The sequence below is a fragment of the Telmatherina bonti genome (assembly GCF_933228915.1).
Source record: "Telmatherina bonti genome assembly, chromosome: 14".
Lineage (NCBI taxonomy): Eukaryota > Metazoa > Chordata > Actinopteri > Atheriniformes > Telmatherinidae > Telmatherina > Telmatherina bonti.
This window is the reverse complement of record NC_136612.1, coordinates 17,261,102-17,284,835: the sequence shown is the minus strand read 5'-3', so window position 1 is coordinate 17,284,835 and position 23,734 is coordinate 17,261,102. Positions and strand designations below refer to the sequence as shown.

The window sequence follows — 23,734 nt, the reverse complement described above, 5'->3', positions numbered from 1 at the left end:
TGTGAAATATTGAAAGTGCTTAAAAACTCAAATAAAAAAATAGAAAACTGAAACACAGTAGACTTTTTTTCCCCTGCAAAACTGTAACAGATGAGGTGTAAGTAAAAGTACAAACCATAAGTGATTTCACATGAATCATAAATCTGATATAAACTTCTACATCAACAACTACATTGTTTTATCTATGCACTCACTTCTTGGAAGTTCTTTTTTATGTCAAATTTTGTTTTCTGTTTTCTTGTCTCATCTCCCATGAAAATAGGACGTTTGTGGGACAACAATCAACGGACATTTTTTGGCTTTATGCTTTGTTGTGGTTTCCTTTTAGACAGGAACTAAACTATTCTGCGCAATGACTTTGCACAATAACTCATATATGTGAGCCTAATAGGCCATCATTTAAGTAAAATATCACTGACAAACAAAGGTTGGAAAATTTGATAGCATTTCTGTACCTTTGTATTTTGTTTAAGCTTTGCTCTGCATTTCCTCTCCTTCTCTCAATGTTCCCAGAGAGGGAATAGAATGACAAAAACAAAAGCAGTAGGATAAAAGATTCAGGCTGTCAGGACTTCTGTGTGATCTCATCCTTTTTAAGTTCCGGCGAAATGAGCTCTGACAAATAAATCCCTTCCCTTACAAAGTAGCGGCCTAGTTCATACATTTTAAATTTATTTAGGTGGGTCTCATTTGCATCAAGAATGTCAGTTTATTTTTTATTTTATTTTGCAAAATGTTAATACAAAGGTGCAGATCTCAGCTCCCAAATCTTTCTCTGCTAAAGTGATAAGACTGAAAGAGTGAAAAAAAAAAAAAAGGAGTTTAGTCTGGTGGTTTTTCTGCTTTGCTTTGGGCGCACCCGCGTGGTAGGCTGTTTGCAGTAGTGAGCAGGCTGACGATTCAGGCAACGAAAACAGTTTCACTTTCCAAACGTCATTTTAGAGCGACAATAATACTTGGCAGTTGCCATAAACAGTAGGCAATTGCACACACAAGCTTCGTCTGTCCGTGAATGCAAATTCAGAGTATAGGAAATTGCTGCGTGGTGAAACAGCAGCAAGGACGTTTTTGGACCTTTTTAAAACTTTAGTATAGACTGCATTCATCTTTGATCTGTTTCAGGCGCAGACCAGAGATGGGGGATCCGCTGGATTTCCTAGACAACGACGAGCTGCTCCGGTTTTTCCACTGTCATAAAACCGAAATGTCCTTAATGGAAAACCCTCTCACCTTTCTCTGCCAGCTCAGGGATTACAACCTGATTACAGAGGACAGCTACATGGTAAGAGACCCAGTGTAGGCGCTAACGTGCTTGTTGTAATACCGTCACACCGTCCTGTGCTGTGCGCGCGAGCCAGCCTATTTGACCGCGGAGCGCTGATGTTTTCTTCTTTGCTTTCTACTATTTAAGTCACGAAACAAATGTAAATGGTAGGCTACAAACTGTCCTACTCAGTTATTAGACGTATATAGAAATGAGGGTTTTCAAATGATTAAATATTTAATTTATATTAGTTGCATTTAACACATCAGTTCATCATGATTAGTTACCATTGGAAACTATGTCTGAAATATGGCCGTTTCACTAGTGAATCAACAGAAAAGGCAAGACATTACAAATGCTACCGAATCTTAATATTAACTGTGCTTTTGTATGAAAAGTGCTTTACAAATAAAGTTTGATTTGAACTGATTACTGACCGGACTTGGAGAAATATTGGGTGTCCAAGGCTCAGTAAATGCAGCATGTAATGTAGCCTACTTGTTTGTGTTGTTTTGCATAATCTTTACAGTTTTCTAGATCATAAAGCTGAATTCATACAGCATCATCTTTACTCAAAGAGTTTGTAAGTGGTGGATTCAATAGATTAACCAGGACCACTTCCATTTTCTCATTATTATCATCAGTTGCTGATGATTCACTCCTCCCTGTGGATGATGGATCAACTTGTTTTATCACCTGGTTTTGAAGAGAAATGGCTGTTTGCCTACAATATTTTCTCTTTCGGAAGTCTGTAATGATACTGCATGCTGAAAGCATTGAAGAGGCAAGTTGATTCAAGCCAAATTCTGCCAATTTCTTAGAGTGCGAGGCAGCGAGCATTGTCAACTAATTTCCCCTTGCCAACTTCTCCAAAAAGGTTTAACATGTCATGCATGCAGTGTCTGCAATCTAACAAGTCTCATGAAACATGTTTATGAAGCGGAGAGTTTAGATGAATTATTGGTGGCTATTATTGAACTTAGTAGCCCACAACATTATATTGGGCTTTGGTGATTGATGAATTAATAACATCTATCCATTTTCTGTACTTGTTCCAATTTAGGGTCACATACCTATGGAGTCTTTTAGATAAAAATTAATTTAATCTAAATCCATGTAGTGTGAACTGGACACAAGGAACAACTCTAAATTTAAAAAAGACAAAATACTTTCCTACTAAGGAACATACTTAAAAAACAAATTAGTGGTCCAATCAGAAGATCATTTTGTTTGCTATTTGCTTTACATTACAGACAAGTGATCAGTTTTTATTGTTGAAAAATTGATTAGCTGTATTTTTCTAGTTAATAATGGACTTTGATTATCGATTAATTAATAACATCTATCCATTTTTTATGCCACTTATTCCAATTTAGGATCACAGAGAAACTGGATCCTGTGCTGGCAATTACTAGGCAGACATTGCACACCCTGGACAGGTCACCACTCTGTTGCAGGGCCAACACAGAGAGACAAACGCTCACACCCGTTCCTAGGGTGAATTTAGAACAGGTCTATTCTGTCCCACAGGGGCCACAGCCCTGCAGGGTTTCAGTGTGTCCCTGCTCTAACACATGTGACTCAAAATAATAAGTCATTGTGTAGAACTTCATTTGTTGTTGGATCCATGTCATTTGAGTCAGTTGTGTTGGAACAGGGACACATTGAAACCCATATGGGAGAAATTTTACTAGACCTGATTTGGAGTGACCAGTTAACCTAACATGCATGTCTTTGAACGCTGGAAGGAAGCTGGAGTCCCTGGAGAAAAGTCATGCACACAGGGGAACAGCATGCATGCTCCACAGGTTTTGGAGGTTTCTGGCAGGAGCACACCTGAATCAGATTAATAGGTCCACATGCATGGCAGCACTTGACAAAAAACTGTTGAGGAGAACCATTTACTTTAAATCTGATGTGCTGGAGCAGGGAAACATCTAAAACCAGCAGGACAGTGGCCTTTGAAGACTGGCGCTGGACACCTCTGCTCTAAACTTTACATTGTATATTGATGGGCTGCATCATCAGCTGCTACCAGCCTTACTGCTTATACCACAAATGTATTCATATTGCAGTTTTGATTTATCTTACTTTGAAAGATACAAGAGCATCAACATGAACATATCAACCCATCATCAGTTGTTTTAGTGTTGGTCCTATTGTCATATCACCCAAATTTCATTTTCTCCTTGCTTTTGTGTGTCCAGAAGGTGAGTCGTATGAAGAGTAAGGAAAACAAAAAGAAAGCTGTTTATGATATCCTGGACTGGCTGGAAAAAGAGCATTCAGAGCACATTGATGTGTTTTGGAAGTGCGTCTTCAAGGACATTATCTTGAGTCAGTACCCCACCCTGAAAATGATGCGCAACAGCCTCATGGATGGTGAGACATGTTTATCGGCATAATTTAATAGTGATTGCTGAAGAAAAATAAACACAAAACCGTATAACAGAGTCCTTGACCAACTAAGACAATAATACAAGTGTATAAAATTCAAGTAAAGGCAATAAAATGTCTTCACATTTATAAAACTCAGCTTCATGCACTATTCATTTGCACATTCAGGTATAAATAAAGGATGAAAAGTGCTAATCATCTTTTTGGATTAGAACATGACACAAAAAGACAAATTCTCATTATGATTTGATTCTGCAGTGGCAGATAGGCTCAAATTTGGCTTTCTTGAGGAAGTAATTGCATAAAGTTTACAGTTTTTCTTCAAATGTATAGAAATATAGACATGTGCAAAATGCAAAGTTAAGCCTTGGACCTATTGGATTCGATGCCTGCAGTAATCTTAAACCAAAAGAAAATGTTTTGAAACCATAAAAGTCCGTGTTTGAAAACTGCAAACCTGAAATACAGTTTCACAAGTCTTAAAGAAGGTTTTGAAACCTTGAAAAGCATTTTGATAGTCTGAAAAAACTTAATTTTGTTCTAAAAAAATTTTTTTTTCACAAGTGCAACATACATATTACAGTTTCAGCCTCACATTTTCAGATTCAAACCTCTTGTTGCACCCTTGCTGTTTTTAAGTAGACATTTTCAGAGATTCACATATAGCATTGTAGTCTCACCACATTATTTTGCATTTGAAACCTTGTAATATGAGATCTGAAAACTGTTGTGTGCATGTGTGCAAAAAGTTTAGAACCTTGAAACTTGAGTTTTGAAACATTAAAATCTTCTGCAAACATCATTTTGTAAGTAAGCTCTGGGTGCAACAATCATTTTTGATTTTGCACAGTTTCAAACCTCCAATTCACCCTCACATTTTCAGTTTCATCCACACCACTGCAGCTATAAGACAAGAAGCAATTGTTTCTCAATTCCAGCACAAATAGATCATATTCTTTTATCTGAATTGACCTCAGCAGCTGGTTGAAAATATACTGGCGGCTGCCAGTTTTTCAAAAAAACTTCCTTAATACTTGTGCAAAACCCCGCAATCATATTCAAGAAGGGACTTTTTAACGTCCTGCTGCTGTCAGCAGCAGGACATCCTGTTTGTCTTCCCACTGCACATAGGGATTAATAACAGAATCCAAAAGCAGCCCAAATATCCTAGCAAGCCAGCAGGAACATTTAAACAGTTATTAGGTTTGGTTGGATTTTTGTTCTTATACAAAGCTAAAATATGTTAATCACAGATGTTAGAGAAAGAACTAGAACTTAAAAGAAATAGCTGACAGTAATGGAAGCGAGCTTTTTAGCTAGATAGCTGCTAGCTAAAAGTTAAGTAAAATATTCAAATTCTACTTCTAAATGAGAATAGTGTAACTCAGACCAGACAAGTTAGCATCTAACATAACTTGTTTTGAGTTATCTTCTTGTCTCATTTGATCATTTCTGTATGCTTCATGTTGATGCATTGGCAGGGTCTTTCCGTTTTGACACACCGCTGCCTGACAGGGTGAAAAAGAAAGAGAAAACCAAAAAGGAACGGTTGAGCATTTCGGAGAATGAGAAGAAACAAGCAACCCCAGGGAAAAAAAGGAGGAAAGTCGAGAGTGATGATGATGAGCAGCCTGGTCCATCAGCCCAGCATACTCCAGGTCAGAAGAAAAAGTCCAAGAAATTATGTTTCTGTAAGTCCCCTGTCCTCTGCTGTAGTTGGGCTTTGCTGTTGTTGGTTTGACTGTATTTCCAGAAATTTCACTCTGCTGTTCGAATCATCTGGCCAGCTATTTCTTCCTGCTTCTAAGAAAATGTGCAATTGCAACAGGCGGAGTAAGTTGTAGTCTGCAGAATCTTTTCTTCTTGTTGTCTGTCCTGTTTATTGTGTTTGGAAAATTGAAAGGCATTGTGCTAGACTTGCATGAAGCAGCCACAATATTTTGACATTTTCTGCCATGTTAGTCTGGTTTTAAATGCAGAATTAGATAGACTAATGAGATTGCTCAGCATCCAAGTTTAACTTGGGTATTTCATGTTTCAGCTGAAAAGAATTACATGTAGAAGGAGCAAATCAGTTCTCATAACCGTCACCATGAGGAAAAAAATGTTTTAAAACTCTACAAAAACTTAATACAAAGGTCTGCAGAAATATTTCAGCTTCCTGCCTGGAATGCAAATTCTTTCCCAAGTTTCTTACTTAATACAGATGGCTGATTGTTTGCAAACTTTGTCTGTCCACCTCATGTCAAAGATCTATCCCTCTGTCAATTACTGTGCTCTGTTTCAGTTTATGTTGTATAAATATCAAGTAGTCTTGCTGGTGTGGCAAAAAACAGATAAATTAAATGTTTCTCAATTAGTTCACTTCTCAGTTGAAAACATAAACTGGAACTCAGTGTTTTTCCTCCCCAGCTCCACCTGTGAAGAAGGGAGAGAAAGCTGACATTTGGACATGGCCCCTCTTTAAGTACCAGCTACCTGTGACTTGTGGAAACAAAAAAGGATCACTTCAAAGAGACAGACTGGCTAAAGGTTAGACGGGCTAAACTGTAGTATACCATTGTCTAAAAGACATTGTCTTTGAGGTCTGGCTTTATGTTCTTTGTTCTGGATTACTAAAGCAAAATATTTATAAATAAATAGAAACAGTAGTAATTCACTGCATAATTTACTTTTTAAAAAAAACTCATGACTGATGGGAGAAAATTTTCCTTTAATTTTCTAATTTTATCTTTCACTTCCTTTATTTGTGTGAAATCTCCTTCCTCTGTTTCAGGAGAGAAATGCATTGCGGTTGGCAAACAGTGGTTAACTCCTGCTGAATTTGAGAAGCTTGCAGGGAAGGCAAGCAGCAGAAACTGGAAGATGTCCATTCGATGTCAGGGCACCCCCCTGGGGAAACTGATCAAGGTTTGGTCAATAGTCATTTTGGAACTGTGTAATGCTGCTTTTCCTTCAAATTCATCTTCACCATGTTCATCTAAACTTAAGCTTTTATTTTGTAAAATTGCTTGAAGGAGAATCACCTGAAAACTGCATGCTACAAAAGAAAGAGAAGAAACGTAAGGTCCAACTGTAGAAATTACATAAATATATTGATTTTTAAGATAACTTGTTTAGTTCAGTTCTGGTATTAATTCATCTTTTTTCATTTGTCAGACAAAGTTATCCACTCCTCCCTCCAACTCTTCAGGTTTGCTATGTTACTACAAACAAGTTTTGGCAACTTTTTTTTTCTCTTTTTTTTATTTTGGAAAAAGACTGCAGCCCCATAGGCCATTACATTCCATCTTTCATGAAGTGTGTCACTCTCCTTTAGAAATGTATCTGTACTTCTTTAATGGGTTTAGAATTTTAATAATTGAGAGTATTAAAGGAATAAAATTTCAATATCATGTTGATAATACAGATTATAAACTTCCTCTAAGAATGATTGTTTTTTGTAAATTTTAAGTTCTTTATATGCAATGTTATTTTTTTCAGTTACCAAGAAAATCCTTACCGGTTAGCTTATTTGCTTATCGTGTTTCCCTGATTTAGAGTCTCCTGAGGAGGAAGATGATGATGAAGAAAGTAGCCCAGAAGAGCAGGAAGACCGGTCTTCATCGGGCGAAGAAGAAAATCGCACAGATGTGGCAGGTGCTGCTCAAGACAGCATTTCATATTTTTCAAATGATAGAAGGTATAATAATGCCACGGCTGGGATTTTGTGCTGTATTTACATTTTTATCCTCTCACACAGAAGAAGAGGCAGAGCAATGCCGTGAGAAGCAGTTCAAAGTGACATGCGGAGCTTTATGTGGGACTTTGCACCTAAAACGATTTGCATCAGGTATTACATAGAAACACCCTGTAAACAAAGAAAAACATCCTGTGTCATATCCTGCATTAGATTTACAACAGAGACGTGTGACTTAAGGAAACTGTGTAATGACCTGTAGAATTCAGAGGAATATCTTTATGTGAATTTGTGTCCCCGACTAGGGAGTCAAGGAAAAAGCATTCGCACTGAGACCACCTGGATGAGCCCGGAAGAATTTGTAGAGGCAGCATTATGTCAGACAGACGGCTCCTGGAGGAAAGACATCATCCATGATGGAAAACCACTCAGCAATCTCATAAAGGTAGCAGTGATCAGGAAGGATCTCACACACACACACCTTGTCATCATAAACACCCTGTAATTCGTTGGAAGTAATAGAGCTTCACAGTGCAGCAGGTTGCAGTCATGCATGTTGAGTTTTGCTTGTTAAAGTTGTGTTTTATATCCATTACATTTGCTTTTGAGACTAAAACCGTACATACTTTTTCCTTGCTTACTTTTTCAGGATCTCCAATTGATCCTTTTGTTTTTTGGTGTGCTGTTGTTTTTAGTCTTATTTTAACATCTAGCCAAAAGAAAAACTGTTTAAAATTTGATCAGGGGCAAAATTAATTCATTTGTTCGTTCGTTCATTAATTTTCTTAACCGCGTAGTCCAGTTACAGGTAGCGGGAAAGTTGGAGCCTATCCCAGCAAGCATTTGGCGAGGGGCAGGGTACACCCTGGACAGGTCGCCGGTCTATCGCTGGGCTAGGTGCAACACATCAAATAAAAAGTTGGCCCTCAGCCATGTTTATTTCTGTGTAGCCAAAAACAGTCTATAAACATCGGCAAGACCAGTTGTTTATTAATTGTCTTGTCTTGTTTCGTTTCGTTTCGTTTTTGTTAATTGAAGAGGTGGCCTTATTTTTGTATGATGTAAAATTCTTCACAATATATTTTATTTTATAAGGCACAAAACGATCATAACCTGGAAAGAGCTATTTTTAAACCCAACAACCTGTTTTTAATTGACCTAATTAATTGCAAAATAAGTTAAAATCACCTTCTTTTTTTTTTTTTTTACATTTTACACAATATTCAACTTTTTTGCTAAATTAGGGCAATGGCATATCAGATATGTATCTCATTTCTCTGTGATATTATTAAGCATGCTATTTCCTAAAACAATAAACTGCAAAATGGAAATACTCTTAGTCACTAAAGAAGGAAAAATTTGGACCATAACTTGTACAGAAATAAGGTTTTGTGACTTTTGTCACTAAGTTATTCCAGCTCCAATTAAGACATGGGAATTAGTGATGAAACACACTCAGGTCAGAGAAACCACAGCATGAATGATGCTGTTTCATCAAACTGTGTCTTGGCTCTAAAAGTGAATGTAGATGGGGAGTTAATGAGAGAGCTTCAGGGTGTTTTAAGCCCAAAGTACTAAATTATTAAACAAAGAGGAAGACACTGTTAATCTGTGTTTTGCAGGCAGGAATACTGCGACTCCACTCCGTGCATTGTGAGTGCTGTCTATGCACAGCAGGCCTGGAAGACCTGGTAAGTCTTTCATCGCTCAGGGTCATACGGGTAGCGCATGTTCATCCTGTGCTTGTCTCTGCTTTACAAGGAAAAGTGGAGCATTGACTGCTGCATTTACAATATGACAAATAAACAAAGTGAGCTTTTTCCTGAACATGGGTTTTAATACAAAACAAGTTAGACTGTATATGAACAGAGTTGCTGTTGTGTGTTTTGCAGGAGAATCAGAAAAATGATGATGAGTGTTGCATTTGTAAAAGTGAAGACGAGGAAGAGCTGGTAGTATGCGATCACTGTCCGAGATCGTTCCACCCACAATGTCATCTGCCTCATGTAGAAGACAGCACTTTAAGGTGAGATTTGCAGCAGCAGGATATATCTTCAACTTCTTTTCTAATCTGACTCTTTTAGCATAAAAAACATTCTGCTGCTTGACCCGAATCAGCTCTAGCTTCATAAAAACTTTGTTTTTTTAGATGTATCTTATACTTTGCAAAAATGTATTTGATATGTAAATCTCATAAACTCCTATTTTTATACCCACTGGAACATAAACAATGTTGAAAATTAAACATTTTAACATTCTTTGAAAAATATTTTGAATTTGAGGCAGCAGTAAATAAAAAATAAATAAATAAAAAAAAGATTGGACCCGGCTGATAATTACCGCTGTGTAGGATCCCCTCTTCTCTTAACAAATGTCTGTAAACATATAGAAAAGACCAGTTGCTATATTATTAGGAGAGGACTGTTAACCAGTTGTTTGATACAACTTCTCAACAGCCTTCAATGCCAGATTTTTTCCTTCATGACACTTCAAATGTTTTCTACTGATTAAAGGTCTGGACAGGTAGACCTGTTCAGCACCCCAAGTCTTCTCCTGTAAAACCATGCTTTTGTGATGGAAGCAGTATGCTGTGTACCATTATGAACATGTAGGATCCTCCATAAAAACACGTCGTCTGGATGAGAGCAGATATTGCTCTGAAACCTCAGCAATGACTCAACTTTGACAGGTTTGGAAGCTCCTCACGCTAAAGTAAGCCCATAACATTAGAGATGCACCCTGTTGAGTTGTCCTCTGATAACAAGCTGGATGGTCCCCCTTCTCTTCAGTCTACAGGACATGGCATCCATAGGTTTTTAAAAAGAGAATTTCACATTTTTATTCGTTTGATCACAGAATAGTTTTCCTCTTTCCATCAGACCACACAAAGCCAAATGTATTATATTTGATACATACAGTTTCTGAGATTTTTCCATCACTTTATGGAAGAAACTTTACTCAAAACCCTGTTTTACATCCTACTGGCACCTGCCCCCTGGCAAATAGCAGAAAGCACCAGATTACACTACAATGATTTTGATCTATCACATGGTAATAAATGCTACAAATATAATTTTTTTCTGATTTTGTTACAAATAAAGACTGATTTTAAAATTTGGACTTTTCTGCCCAGCTATTCTTAGGCTTGAAAGGGTTAATTGGTTTATTTAGCTTTGGCCCAGAGAAGATGGCAGTGCTTCTGACTCATGTTCACACATGGCGTCTTATTTGGATCATAGAGCAGCAATTTGCATGTGTGGTTTGCATGGCAAACTATGTTATTGGATGGGGATTTCTGGAAGTGTTTGTGAGCCAGTGCAGTAATTGAATTCATTCATTCATCATATGAACTGCGTAATCTGATTAAGGGTCGCTGGGGAGCTTCGGAGAGGCAGGGCTGCAATGATTTCAAATAGAGAAATCCTGCCTGTTTTAATGTTCCACCAGAACAGATTGGTGAGTTTCTCTCCATCTTTATGTCAGAGAGGCTCTGCCTTTCTGAAATGCTCTTTTGATTCCCATCATATTACTGACTAGGGCTGACGATATGCTTTTGTCCCGTTTCGATTCAATTCCAATTTTTCACAATTCTTCGATATTGCTGATTTTTGTAGACTAAAAACAAAAAAAATGTATAAAACTTTTTTTTGCTCGTCATTTTTCTTGATTTCAATCAGGAAAAAAAACAACACAGTAGCCAGACCATAATTTTACTGCTTTAATGCCCAAGAAGATAGGGAAAAGGATCAATAAAAATAAATAAATAAATAAAGATGACAAAAATTTGATAGTGGATTAATTTTTATTTATTTTTTTAAAAAATCTATTTTTCTAACAAAAAATTTATTTTCAATTTTTCAATTCAATTTTCCCTGCCCTATTACCAACCTTGTGTCAGTTAACTAACTCTCAATTGCTCATGTTATTTTGATTTGGAACAATAAGTTTTCCAGCCTTTTGTTCCTCCTGTTTTATTAGATGTGTTGCTGCCATCAAACTCAGAATGAGCTAATATTTACTATGAAATCATGAAATGTCTCAGTTTTAGCATTTGATATGTTGTTTATGTTCTATTGAGAATAAAATACTGGTTTGTGTGAAAGCATCACAACCTTTCTGGAATTAGCAAAGATCGTAAAAGGCGACTAGATTTTTAAAAGTAACAAAGTTATAAATCCTTTTGAATTCTGTACAACTCTTTGACAAATCACTGTAAATATTCATTTAGATGTATTTACATGATTACAAGACAACAGAAGTTCCTGCAGTTCTTAGTAACATCCACAAGTATCAAAACTTGATAACTTAGTTTTCCAGCCAGATGTGGTCGGTGTCGTGTGAGAGAGTTGGCACAAAGCTGAAATGCCACCGAAGTCAACATGGGAGTTAATAACTGAGGCAAATCTGACCTGAATCAGTTTGTGGTTGCACGTGTATCCATTTTTGTCTTTATGTGACACAAGCCGTGACATGAACTACATTTGTTATGAAAACAATGCCTGGTGACATTTGTTTTGAATCTCTTAAGCACCACCTGCAGTAAGGAATAGACTAGAGCAGGGGAGCTCAATACGTTGATCGCGATCTACCAGTCGATCGCCAAGATACTATTGGTAGATCGCATGACATTAGGATTTGATCCTGTCTTATCAAAACAATCCGTTTTACATGCAACAGAAAAAACATGGAGGTAGCAACTGTTCGCTTCACGCCTTTCCGTGTTAACAACAGCCACCTCAAATGTCCCACCAATCACACGATACTTCTTGGAGCCCCGCAAGAAAAGTTCTGCCAGCCCAACGTGTCAAGAAATGTCTTCAAACACATCCGTATGTAATAAGCTTTAGGTCACTGTGGGTCACTGTGCCCCTCAAACAACATCTCTAAGTGCAGCAAAGCTAACAAGCTAGTCAGTTAGTTAGCTCTAATTTTTTGCTTTTCAATTCAGTGTAAATCATCAGAGTGAACTCGTGTATGTAAAAAAATGTACATAGTTAATTATGTTTTGTTATGCAGCATATGTGGCTATACAACATACATCAACATAAGTTGTAAAAATCCTTAATATATTTCTCAATAAATATATGGGTAGATCATTTTGACTGGTCATTTCATTAGTAGCTCGCAGGCTGAAAAAGTGTGAACACCCCTGGACTGGAGGAACCAAACCTGATTGCTAGCTGGAACTTCACAGCTTATCAGCAAGTGCTGTATGGAATTGATGCAAACTCCCTGGGAAACCCTGCTCAACTTGACCTCCACTCTTCTTGTTGTTATTAGTTATTTCTAAAGAATTATGAATAATTTTTCTCCTCCATTGGGGGCATCACAGAGCTTGGTGGTTGCTTACGTGTTTTTAAAGGTGCCGATCATTCAGACATATAGTTTAAACTCTCCTGAAATATTAAGTCCAAAAAAATTGTATAAACACATAAATGAGAAACTGTTATGTAAAAAAAATCAAGTACTATAAATGGTTATATATGTTATGTCACACAAGCTTGTGGTTATAAGTTACATTGAAAAAGCTAGCTAAGACAAATATGTCGAGGGGGTCAATATTATTTATTAATTGCTGTGTGTTTTTTGTATGCGTTCAGGGACAACAGACCGTGGCTCTGCACATTCTGCATTTTCAGAGAAGCTCAAACGTACCGCTACAATGATGACCGGGAGACAGAAGCTGTCATGTCCCTCTCAATAGCTCAACACGTGCTGGTTAGCATTTATCGTTTCCCGTCTGTCCATTTGACTTCTTGTCTCTCTGTCACACTGCTGTCCATCATCTGTCTTGTCTTATATCAACAGGAATGCCAGTATCTCCTCCTGTATCTGTTCAGCACTGCTATGGAGCAAATGTTTGCCACCTACCCCAGACTCGGTGTAAGTCTCTTACTGTTCAGGTCATTCCATTTGTAATTAATGGCACTATTTGTCTCATTAAAAATATAAACAAAGTCAGCAAAATATGAATGCTACTGAAGGAGGAACAATATGAGCAGGACTGAAATAAATGGAAACAAAACTTTGCTTGTGTTTGATGCTAACAGGTAGAAAACCACCCCAGTTTTATGACATCCCCCATGTGGCTGGGCAGCGTAACAGACAAACTCCAGGGGCATCAGTACCAGAATGTAGGCCAGTTTGTCTCTGACGTCCAGCAAATTTTCACCAACTGTGCTACAAACAGCCAAGTAAGAAACACGCAGAGTTGGATTTTTTGAAAGACTTTTCACATGTGGTACTCAAAGTGCAAAATAACTAAACTTAGGAGTTAGTTTTTCTTTATTTTTTTGTTTGTTTTTCTAGAAATTATATACTGATAATCTGTTGTGTTCTCTTGCAGGATAATCCTGAATTCCTTTCCATTGGCGACCAGCTGAACCAGCTGTTTGATGGAGAATTTAAGAAGGCCTTCAACATCTGTAGCTCAACTGCTGACTGATGAGCAGTGTAAAGTTCTTAAATTCTTCAAATTAAGAGAAAAAACTAAGACAAGGCAGGTTTATTTGTGTAGCTCATGTGTGCAAGACAAAAAACATTAAAAGTATTACACATGGTGCAAAGAAAGCATTAAAAAGTCGTAAAAAGCAGCAAAAGACAACTAAATCGTAAATTAAATCAAAGCACGTATAGATCTCTCTAATACAGGCAGTTGTTGTGAGTTTCCCTGCAGCAACACACTAATGACTAATTAACAGACTAGTGCAGAGTTTAATGTCAACCTCTATATCAGTCTACTAAGGTGTGTGTCAAGTGTGTTGCAGCAGGGAAACTCCAAACACCTGCAGGGCTGCAACCCTCCAGGACCGGAGTTGTCCAACCCTGCTCTAATATATGCTGTGTGTCAACTTCTAAATAACACAAAGACTTAAAGTAAAATTCTGAAAATATCGTCTTACAGAGACTACTTGACATTCTGAAAAAAAAATAAGAACATAGTTAAATTTACAATACCTGCAAAAATCTTAAATCCCTCATTTGATAATATTTTGCTTCAGAGTAGTGAGATTCCTTTTTCTTGTCATTTTTATAAGTGGTCTTTAGCCGTAGTTTTCCACACTTTCTGAGTGGTTCTTTTGTTTGTTTGGCTAATTGGTGGGTGTTTTTGTATATTCCTGCAAATACTGAGCATGTTATTATGAGATTATACTTATCATATTACAGCCATATGATAATGGATCAGTGATGAGGATTATATGAAATTCTCCTCCTAACATCATTCAATGTCATTCTTTTGTTTCTTGTCTGATTTGTCCGATGCATTGTTTTTCTAAATGGAGACTAGTCCTGGAGCATGCTCAGTTTGTGCACTGAGTCGGCACATGTAAGAGTTGTTTTACTGTTGTATTAATGAGGAACAGCTAAGTCAGACTTACTCGCTTGCATACTGCTGGATGTAACTTTTTTAAAGATATCAGCGATGTTGCCATTTTCCTGAGTCTTTACTGGCTAGTTTGCATATTAGAACTAAATCTGCATAGCTGTGAGTGACAGCTTAGCAGCAGTAGGATACAATGGGTTGCCATTGTGCATGTAATGACAAAGTGCAAGAAGGAAATTTAGTATATTTCTCTTAAAGACAAACTACAGAACTTTTTCCATTTTTCCCATCAAGCGCCCCCTATTTACAGCTAATTCGGCATCCATCTTGCATCCTACCTGACCTGTTAGCTCTCTCAAGCCACTGAAAGGCAATTTTACAATGGATCTTTTTTTGTCCCTTTCTCTATTTTAATCTTCTTGCATTTCTTTGTTGAATCGGCAACATTGCACGTTCCCTGTTATACCATGAAACGAAACTCTGTTGCAACGTGGCATCCTGAATTAAGAAATTGTACAGTGCGGTTTCTCAGCCTCGGGACACTGCTGGGTAATAGCTGTCGAAATACACGTGATAGATGGTACTATGTCATTGAACAAGTTTGGGTTTTAAGGTCAGAAAGTTGCGCAATGTATTTTTAAGTCAGAAAGGCTTTTGTCAGCAAGTGGATGCTGTGGGTTTCTTTTTCACTTAAATAGCAGGATGGTATGAATTCACAAACAGGTGTATTCAATATCACAATATCCAGGAGTATCTATGAGGTAATGCTTTACTTTTCACAATTACACAATGTTCATTTATATGTGTTACATGTTAACATATCTGTCAATTCATGGTCTATATGGAAGTTGTATAATTGTGAACCTGTGGGTGATGATGAAAACATGACAAGCTGCACTACTTGATTGGTATGTTTACAAGCAAGCATAAATGCACTGATCCAGTCCTATAATTTACATCCCTGAAATCAACCAATTTACTATTCTCTTGTTTTTTGTTTTTTTTTTAAAACCACCCTAAGTGCTCCCAGAAAACACAGAAATAACTAAAAGCTCAGTAAAAGCTTAAAAGGAGCAAACCTGAGCGCCGCCTTGTTCCTATATGGTCTGATGACTCCACCCAGTGTCTCCAGGAGTGCCTCAGCTGTACCGACTGGGACATTTTCAAAGATGCTTGTGAAGATTTAGATGAATTAACTGAAACTGTGTCTGACTACATAAGGTTTTGTGAGGATTTGGCCATTCCCCACAGATATTGTTTCAATTTCCCCAATAATAAGCAGTGGTTCTCTAAAGAAGTCAGAGATTCAATAATAGAGAGGAATAGGAGTTTTGATGCTGGGAACCTGTTTTTGTACAATGAACTTCAGAAGCAGGTGAAAAGGAATATAAAGATTGCCAAAATTAATTATAAAAATAAAGTGCAAAGCCTGTTTACTTCAGGACATTCTCGCTCTGCTTGGGACGGTGTGAAAACCATGATGGGGATGGGTTCTAATAAGAATCCTATCAGCACTGGAGTAAATAATGGATCTGACTTTAGCTTTGCTAACAAACTTAATTCATTTTACAATCGGTTTGATATTCATGATTTCAGTGATGAATTGACAGTTTTGAAGAACAGTGTAACTGAGCCAAAAAGCACTGTCCATGTCGATCGAGTTATGGTTGTAAAACTCTTTAAAGGAGTAAAGGAGAGGAAGAGCCCTGGCCCTGACGGTATTGGGGGACGGGTCCTAAAAAACTGTGCGGAGCAAGTGGCAGACATCTTTTGTTATATCTTTTCAAAATCTCTTGAGCTCTGTCAGATACCTGCCCTGTGGAAAAAATCCGTCATCGTTCCTGTTTCAAAAGTCAAGTCACCTAAAGAACTTAATGATTTCAGGCCCATCGCGCTTACATCTCTGGTCATGAAAGCCCTTGAAAAAGTAGTTAAGTCTGAATTGCTGAGTTGTGTCAATCCAATCCTTGACCCATTCCAATTTGCTTATCGGCCAGGTAGAGGAATAGATGATGCAATCGCTACCCTCCTAAATTTGACACTCAGTCATCTCGAAGGTGCAAGGACGTTAGTGCGGCTGCTCTTCATTGACTTTTCCTCAGCCTTCAACTCAATTCAGCCACATCTACTGGCAGAGAGACTTAAATATATGAATGTGGATGGAACTTTGATTCTATGGCTAATTGACTTTCTAACATGCAGGACTCAGCAAGTTAGAGTCAACAGCATTCTGTCTGACTCTCTGGTTTCCTCCACTGGTGCACCTCAGGGTTGCATTTTGTCTCCCTTGTTGTTTGTATTGTACACAAATATGTGCCAAAGCCTCCATGAGAACCGCCATGTCATTAAGTTTGCTGATGATTCTGTCATAGTTTCTCTGGTCTCTGGTGATGTTCTTGATCATGGCCCTGTCTTGACTGACTTTCTTGAGTGGTGTCAGTCTTCTTTCCTGCACATAAATGTGTCAAAGACAAAAGAATTGTTGATAGATTTTAGGAAATCCACTCCTGCCCTCCCTCCTGCCCTGATAAATGGACAGGTAGTTGAGGTGGTGCATCAGTACAAGTACTTGGGAACAGTACTGGACAGTAAATTAACATTCGACACCCAGGTTGATGCTGTCTGTAGTAAAGCTCACCAGAAAATGCACTTCCTTCGTAAATTGAGATTTTTTAACGTTGACAATGTTTTTATGAAAATGTTTTATTCCTGTTTTGTGGAGTCAACTCTTACCTTTGCTTTTCTTTGCTGGTTTGGCATGTTAAATCTTAAAAATCGAAACCGCTTACAAAGCATAGTTAAAGAGTGCAGTAAAATTACTGGCTGTCGTTTAAGTGATTTGTGGGATCTTTACAAATGCAGGGCTGTATGCAAGGCAAAGAAAATCCTTGCAGATCCTGCCCATCCTCTGCACAGGCAGTTTCAGCCATTGCGCTCAGGCAGGAGATATTGCGTGCCTAAGTTTAAAACCAATAGAGTCAGAAACTCCTTCATCCCAAGAGCCATTGGATTTTTAAATGAATCATAGTTGTTAATTTGCTACTTTTGGCGTCGCTTCATGTGCTGTGATGTTCTCATCTTACCGTGTTTCCACTGTTATTTAACTTGCCTTTTATTATTTTATTATTTTTATTGTTTGTTGTTGTTGACTGATTGCACTTTTATGCTACCGGCTGCACACAAATTGCCCTACGGGGACCTAATAAAGTATTGAATTGAATTGAAAAAAAGTACAATTTACATCTATTTATTTTAACCTGGTTCCTTTTATAGACATTTTATTCTATTTTGATATTATTGTTGATATGAATTTATAACTGCTTATTTTTTTCCTCGGTTTTAGTCTTTACTGTTCTATGAATTTTGTGTATTTCATAATTTTTTGGGTCATACATACTAGGTGTATGTGTGACGATGATTCAGACGGGGTGTTTGGTGTGTCTGTGGGTGCTGTAAAGCACTTTGTGCAACATTTTATTGTTTGAACAGTGCTTTATAAATAAAGTTTCATTTGATACAATTCCCATTTTCCTTCATGTTTTACAAAAAGATGAATGCGTAAATAGTAACATTTTTATACGTTAAGTTGTAAGTAATGTCTTGAAAGTTATCCGGTTTTATTATGATTGAGTATAGATATTTTAGTGTTTGGATTTTAAACTCGTGTTGTCTTTGTCTGAAGATTTGCCAGTAACATTCTGCTATTCATTCCCTGTTTCACTTTCTGATCTCCTGAATGTGGATATCTCTTCAGAATAAAGACCAAAACAGAAGCCCTCGTGGTAGCATGCCATTACTGTTAAACTACTCCCCATATAGAAAAGATTTATAATTCTTTGCTGCAGCACAGCGTTTCAGATCATATCTCAGCGATAGAGAAGCACAAATATAATTCCTGAATGATATTGAAGCTGTATTGTTTGCTGAGCACGTGCTGTGCGGCAGCTGACGTCACTATCACGGACGGTTGCCAGCAGCAAATCTGTATTGAGAGCTGCGCAGCCGCTCTGCGCATCCGCCAGCTGAGCCGAGGTGGACAGCGCAGCCATTTCTCTGTCCCTCGCCATAAAAATACACGTATTCCACGGCTGCACGTCGCCACAGTCACGCGGGACTCGCCGCTTTTGGAGCGCGACTGGAGGCTGAAGTCTGCATCTCTGGTCAAGAGCCGCGATCTCCAAACTTTCTGCCAATTCAACGCCTGCGCAGACAAAAGCTGTTTCCGTTTCTGGCTTCATATGTACATGTGTATATATGTTGTATGTGAGCCATGGAGGGGTATCAGGAAGGAGGAGGCTCCGAAGTCGCAACGATGCATGTGAAAACCGAACTGGTGGATGAAAGCCCATCTGCTCTGGTTTTGGGCAGTCAGGACTCGCCTGCGCCCTGCGGTGATACCGCATGCAGGGGGGGAGGAGGAGGAGGAGGTGTGGGACAGACTGCAGAGGAGCTGGCTGACACGGAGTTCCAGGCCAACACAACCACCCCTGTACTGCTGTGTGAGTGTCCACATGAGTTCAGGAAACGAGCATAATAAGAAAGACCACATGGAAGAGTAATACCTGGAGTTGTATTTCAATCTTCAGTCTTTTCAGATTGTTTTTCTTGTTTCTCTGCTTTTCCTGCAGATCCTGTAAGCACAGATCGCTTCTTCACCACATCAGCAGATGGAAAAACATACCTGAAGATAGCTCCAGGTAAATGTGGCATGTGCATGATATGTGCATCTACATAACACTGCACCATTATATATATATGTGTGTGTATATATATATATATATATATATATATATATATATATATATATATATATATATATATATATATATATATATATGTGTGTGTGTGTGTGTGTATATGTATGTATGTATATATATGTATATATATATACACTACTCACAAAAAGTTAGGGATATTTGGCTTTCAGGTGAAATTTATGGAAAATGCAACATGTTCACGCTACAGTGATATAATATCATAAAAGTAAGACATTTAAGTAGAAGGATGCACTACTGATTTCCTCATCTCAAAAAATTCATTCAACACAAAAGGTAACAACAATGGTAGTTACACCACAACAAAAAATTTGAACGTCTCAATATCTCGTCATGTGCCCTTGAGCATCAATTACAGCTTGACAACGACGTCTCATGCTGTTTACAAGGCAACTTATTGCCTGCTGAGGCATGGCATCCCACTCTTCTTGAAGGGCAGCCCTCAGGTCATTGAGGTTCTCGGGTGCAGGGTCTCAAGCCTCTACACGACGGCTCAGCTGATCCCACAGGTTTTCAATGGGATTCAAGTCTGGAGAGAGTGCAGGCCATTCCATTTGAGGTACACCAGTCTCCAACAGCCGTTCCCTGATGATGCGGTCATTTTTTTCATGGGTTGGGTCTGTATGGGTTAAAAAAAATAAACAAAATTGGATCCAGTTGATATCAGCTGTGGTGAACAGATAGAACAGAAATTTTATGATTTCATTCATGAAAAGCAAAGTCAGTCTAGTAATCTCAACCAATTATCAGACTTTATAATTAAATGTCAGAGATTAGTGAAGAATTTAAATGGTGATATTAAAAGAGATACCTTCAGCACCATGCATCACAATTCACGCAGAACAACCCAGGTGCCCGGCACAGATGATGAACGCTCAGTGACTTACCTGTACACGTGCTCTGGGGTCATTTTAGAGAAAGGCTGCTAGAGCTCAACCATAACGATCCAGTTTAATACTCTGTAACTTACTTCAACTCTGTAAAACATGAAGGAAACATCTGCAGCAGATACAAACATACGAAGATATGGTCAGTAAACACATAGCATGTTCATACACTTAATAAGGATGAGTCAAACGGACTTTTATCCAGCTGCAGAAGATGCCTCCAGAAGACAGAGGCAGAGGACGTAGACGTAGAGGGTCGTTACATTCACCAGTATGAACTTTTTTTCTGACTTTTTGAAAAAGTTCTGATCCAATCATATCAGAAAATAAAACATGGGAATTTTCAAAAACTGTAGCTGAACTCATTGCCTTTAAATATTACCTATTGCCTAACCTGTGTGTGTTTGGTGTAATCCTACACAAAGTAATCAGAGATAACTTTTGTCCTGTCCCAGCTGCAGCGATGCCACCTGCCTCCTCAGAAAAGACACTTTCCTCTGGCTCGGATTTCTCCTCTAAAGCCGTGCTGTGTCTCATCGAGGCTGTCGGGCGCCGCTGGGGCTTGTACGAGACTCGAGAACGCTCTCAGCTGTTCCAGAGTGTCCAGGAGGAGATGGCCTCCAAGGGGCACGTGCTTCCGGTTGAAAAGATCCGCCGCAAGTGGAACAACCTTATTGTCACATATAAGAGGGTTAAAGACCGCAGCCGGGAGACGGGACACGCTAAGACGTCCTGGGAGTTCTTTGATGTAAGTTAGAAAGCAAATAAACGTTTCCTCTTTACACTTTACTAAGTGCCACACTGGTAAGATTTCTCGAAGTGGATTAAATGTGAAAAAGAAGAAAATATCAAACAGTTTGATATGTTTCATGGAAAGTTTTAGGAAAAACAATCAAACTCTTTGGGACACTGATGTCTTCCACTTCTCCTCTTTCTGATTTCTCTTCCTTTTGTGAGTTCATGTTTTAAACTTGCATCAACATGTCAACATTATTAGCAGCTCTAAAAATGTGCCAGTTTCTCTAAATATCTGGTACATTTCAACGAAAGACAAAACATGAGGAACCACACACTCCCACCCATTATAGTAATATTTGTCATGTGCAAAAGCAATTGCATCATCTTTTTAAGATAAAAAAAAAAAGAAAATTATCTGGTTTTTACCCGGTTCTTCCAGCAATACTCAGATATTTCAAAAACCCAGCATCTTTTAAAGTTCATGACAGGAATTATAAACAGACTGAACACTTTTGACTTGTGTGAAATAGTAAAAACTGCAAAGCTGCATCTGAACAAGCCATAAGACTTAAAAACTGTCATTTTGGCGGCAATGGAGATGTGTGGGGATAATGCACAGCAGCATATTTAAAGAAAACCAAGCACAACATATCTGCTGCAACACCAGCTGTCAAGCACGGTGGTGGAAGCTTGATGATTTGTATAATGTAGAGAAAATGCCAGGCCATCTGTGTGACAGCTAAAGTTTGGTCACACAACAGGACAGTGGTCCCATATGCATTATGACTTGTCATGCTGCTCTACAAACAGATAAATCATGCTCAGGTTTTTGTTTTGGGTGTTTTTTTAGCACTAAAAAAAAACAACTAAATAAGCCCTGCTCAGTTATATCCACCTGTACAAACATACAAGCAACAGCTTCTGAGGCTATTGAAGAAAAAGGTAATAAAATATGTTTATTTATGCTCTATCTCCGTCTTCTTTTCTGGTTTTCCCTCTAGCTGATGGACGCCACGCTTTGTGACACGATTGGCACACAGATTACCAACAACAAAAGAAACAAAGCAGCTCCTACACCTCCTGGTGCTCTGGCAAAGATCGCTGCAAAGCCCGGCCAGCATCCACAGCCGTCCATTATGCGTCCTAATGGTGACTTTGCCACATCTGGTGGTGCGGAGTCCGTAAGCCTTGGGGTTCCCACCAGTCAGGTTATCAGTAGCACCGTTACCAGTACCTCACTGAGTGCAGCAACCATTAACCCAGTAAATGCTCCAGAGCTCAAGCCCCTCATCGTCCTCAGTGGTGACATTGTTACCACTAGTATTCAGCCAGCCTCCATCGTACCAGCTCCTTCTTTTATCTCCTCGCCTTGTTTTACAGAAACGACCTCTACGTCCCCGTCCCTTGGCTCAACCGGCTGCACCGACATCAATCCGTCAGGCTACACGAGCCGTAAAGCTTCGTCTTTCGCTTCCAGTGTCATGCCTTTTCGCCTCAGTACAACGCAGCTCAACCACAATCAGAATGTCCTCGGGCTGTCTTCGTTCCCCCCTACGTCTTCCTGTCTTACCTCTTCTATTCCCGCATCACTATCGGCAACGACTTTTCCCGGAGGCGAGGGGCAAAACCAGAAAGGAAGCAAGGAGCAAAGCGGCACCCTTTTGTTCCAGGAAATCTTGAAGCGCCAGGAGGAGCAGGCCTACCTGGATCGAGTTGCTCGGCGTAGGGTGGAAGCCAGAGAGAAGAGGCGCGAGAGGAGGGAGGTGAGGATGTCAGAGTCCCTCGGAAGGATAGCCACAGCCTTGGAGCTGCTCTCATCCAAGCAAGACACTGTCATCGCCCTCCTGCAGAGACTGGCAGATCGGAAGTGAACTTTTTATATCAATCGTGAGACTTTTACGTCTGCTCTGATGCTTCTTACATGACACAAGCACGCAACATTTCTGAATATAAAGGACATAAAAGTGAAAAGCAAACCCAACTCCTCCATTCTACATCATGGAAAGTGAAGTGAAGTGTTGTGTTGTCCTAGGCTTCATGTTTCAGTTTGCTGCATTAACATACCATAACAATACTTCTAATCAATGAACTACTTGGTCAACACTTGAAGCAATGGAAGCAAGAATAAAATGTCAATTCATTTCATTTATATTTCCTTCTTTTAAAATAAAAAATAAAAAGTTGCCTCAGCAGGGTCACAGAGTTCATACTGGCACACGACTAGAGAGTACTTCTCGTTTGGCGGTTTGTCATTTCTGCATTTAGAGCTCATACTTGAAAGATTCTGTTTCGCTACAGTGTCTGTTCAAAGAGTAAAAAGTGAACGTGTGGATCAATGAACCATGCATGACACTCTACATTAGCTTAACAATGCCCTTAGGACAAGATTGCTAAATGAAGGGCCAGTACAACCAATGACTTGTCAGAGAAAGGATTTTGAAACTGGGCGGAAGTTGTGCAATAGAGGATTGGCTGCAAACTAAATTCAAAAAGAAAGAAAGAAACCCAAAACAAAGAAAAGTTGATATTGTTTGCAGAGAAGGCTCAGAGAAGGCTCGAAGCCCAGTCAGGTGTTCGGGTCAATTTCTGAAATTGTTTTTGGTAAAGTTAAGCTATTGGGAAGTAACTAAAATGTAGTATAACATGTCTTGCTTGGAGAACAATTGAAGT

General features: G+C 38.7%; 2 protein-coding genes and 1 long non-coding RNA gene across 5 annotated transcripts; all 3 read left to right on the top strand.

Annotated features, from left to right (window-relative positions):
* Positions 1-976: 976 nt before the first annotated feature.
* LOC306765513 (uncharacterized protein) lies at positions 977-17,248 on the top strand. 3 transcript variants are annotated; one of them, XM_079252994.1, is made up of 16 exons: positions 977-1,282; positions 3,472-3,646; positions 5,143-5,319; positions 6,074-6,193; positions 6,438-6,571; positions 6,679-6,723; positions 6,821-6,854; positions 7,202-7,300; positions 7,404-7,493; positions 7,646-7,785; positions 8,963-9,031; positions 9,233-9,366; positions 12,941-13,058; positions 13,149-13,223; positions 13,391-13,534; positions 13,687-17,248. In XM_079252994.1, the coding sequence occupies exons 1-16, from the start codon at positions 1,136-1,138 to the stop codon at positions 13,783-13,785; spliced, it is 1,800 nt and encodes a 599-aa protein (XP_079109120.1). In that variant the 5' UTR covers positions 977-1,135; the 3' UTR covers positions 13,786-17,248. The 3 variants fall into 3 exon arrangements, with proteins under 3 accessions (XP_079109120.1, XP_079109119.1, XP_079109118.1); XM_079252993.1 differs by having other exon boundaries at positions 5,143-5,352; positions 7,407-7,493; XM_079252992.1 differs by having other exon boundaries at positions 5,143-5,352.
* Positions 17,249-19,097: 1,849 nt separating this feature from the next.
* On the top strand, positions 19,098-20,829 carry LOC306765879. Its single transcript, XR_013771584.1, has 3 exons — positions 19,098-19,163; positions 19,293-19,361; positions 20,782-20,829. It is a non-coding gene; the product is annotated as an uncharacterized lncRNA (long non-coding RNA).
* Positions 20,830-20,886: 57 nt separating this feature from the next.
* On the top strand, positions 20,887-22,935 carry LOC306765548 (uncharacterized protein; the record flags this gene model as incomplete). The annotated part of the gene is made up of 2 exons (XM_079253031.1): positions 20,887-21,074; positions 22,066-22,935. Exons 1-2 carry the CDS (start codon positions 20,940-20,942, stop codon positions 22,933-22,935), a joined length of 1,005 nt encoding a protein of 334 aa, XP_079109157.1. The 5' UTR covers positions 20,887-20,939.
* Positions 22,936-23,734: the final 799 nt, after the last annotated feature.

Excerpts from the sequence above, each read along its gene's own strand:
- LOC306765513 (XM_079252992.1), top strand. The coding sequence starts at position 1,136 with ATGGGGGATCCGCTGGATTTCCTAGACAACGACGAGCTGCTCCGGTTT. Across the intron at positions 6,855-7,201 it reads TCCTCCCTCCAACTCTTCAG|AGTCTCCTGAGGAGGAAGAT; the intron begins GTTTGCTATGTT and ends TCCCTGATTTAG. Across the intron at positions 13,535-13,686 it reads ACTGTGCTACAAACAGCCAA|GATAATCCTGAATTCCTTTC; the intron begins GTAAGAAACACG and ends GTTCTCTTGCAG.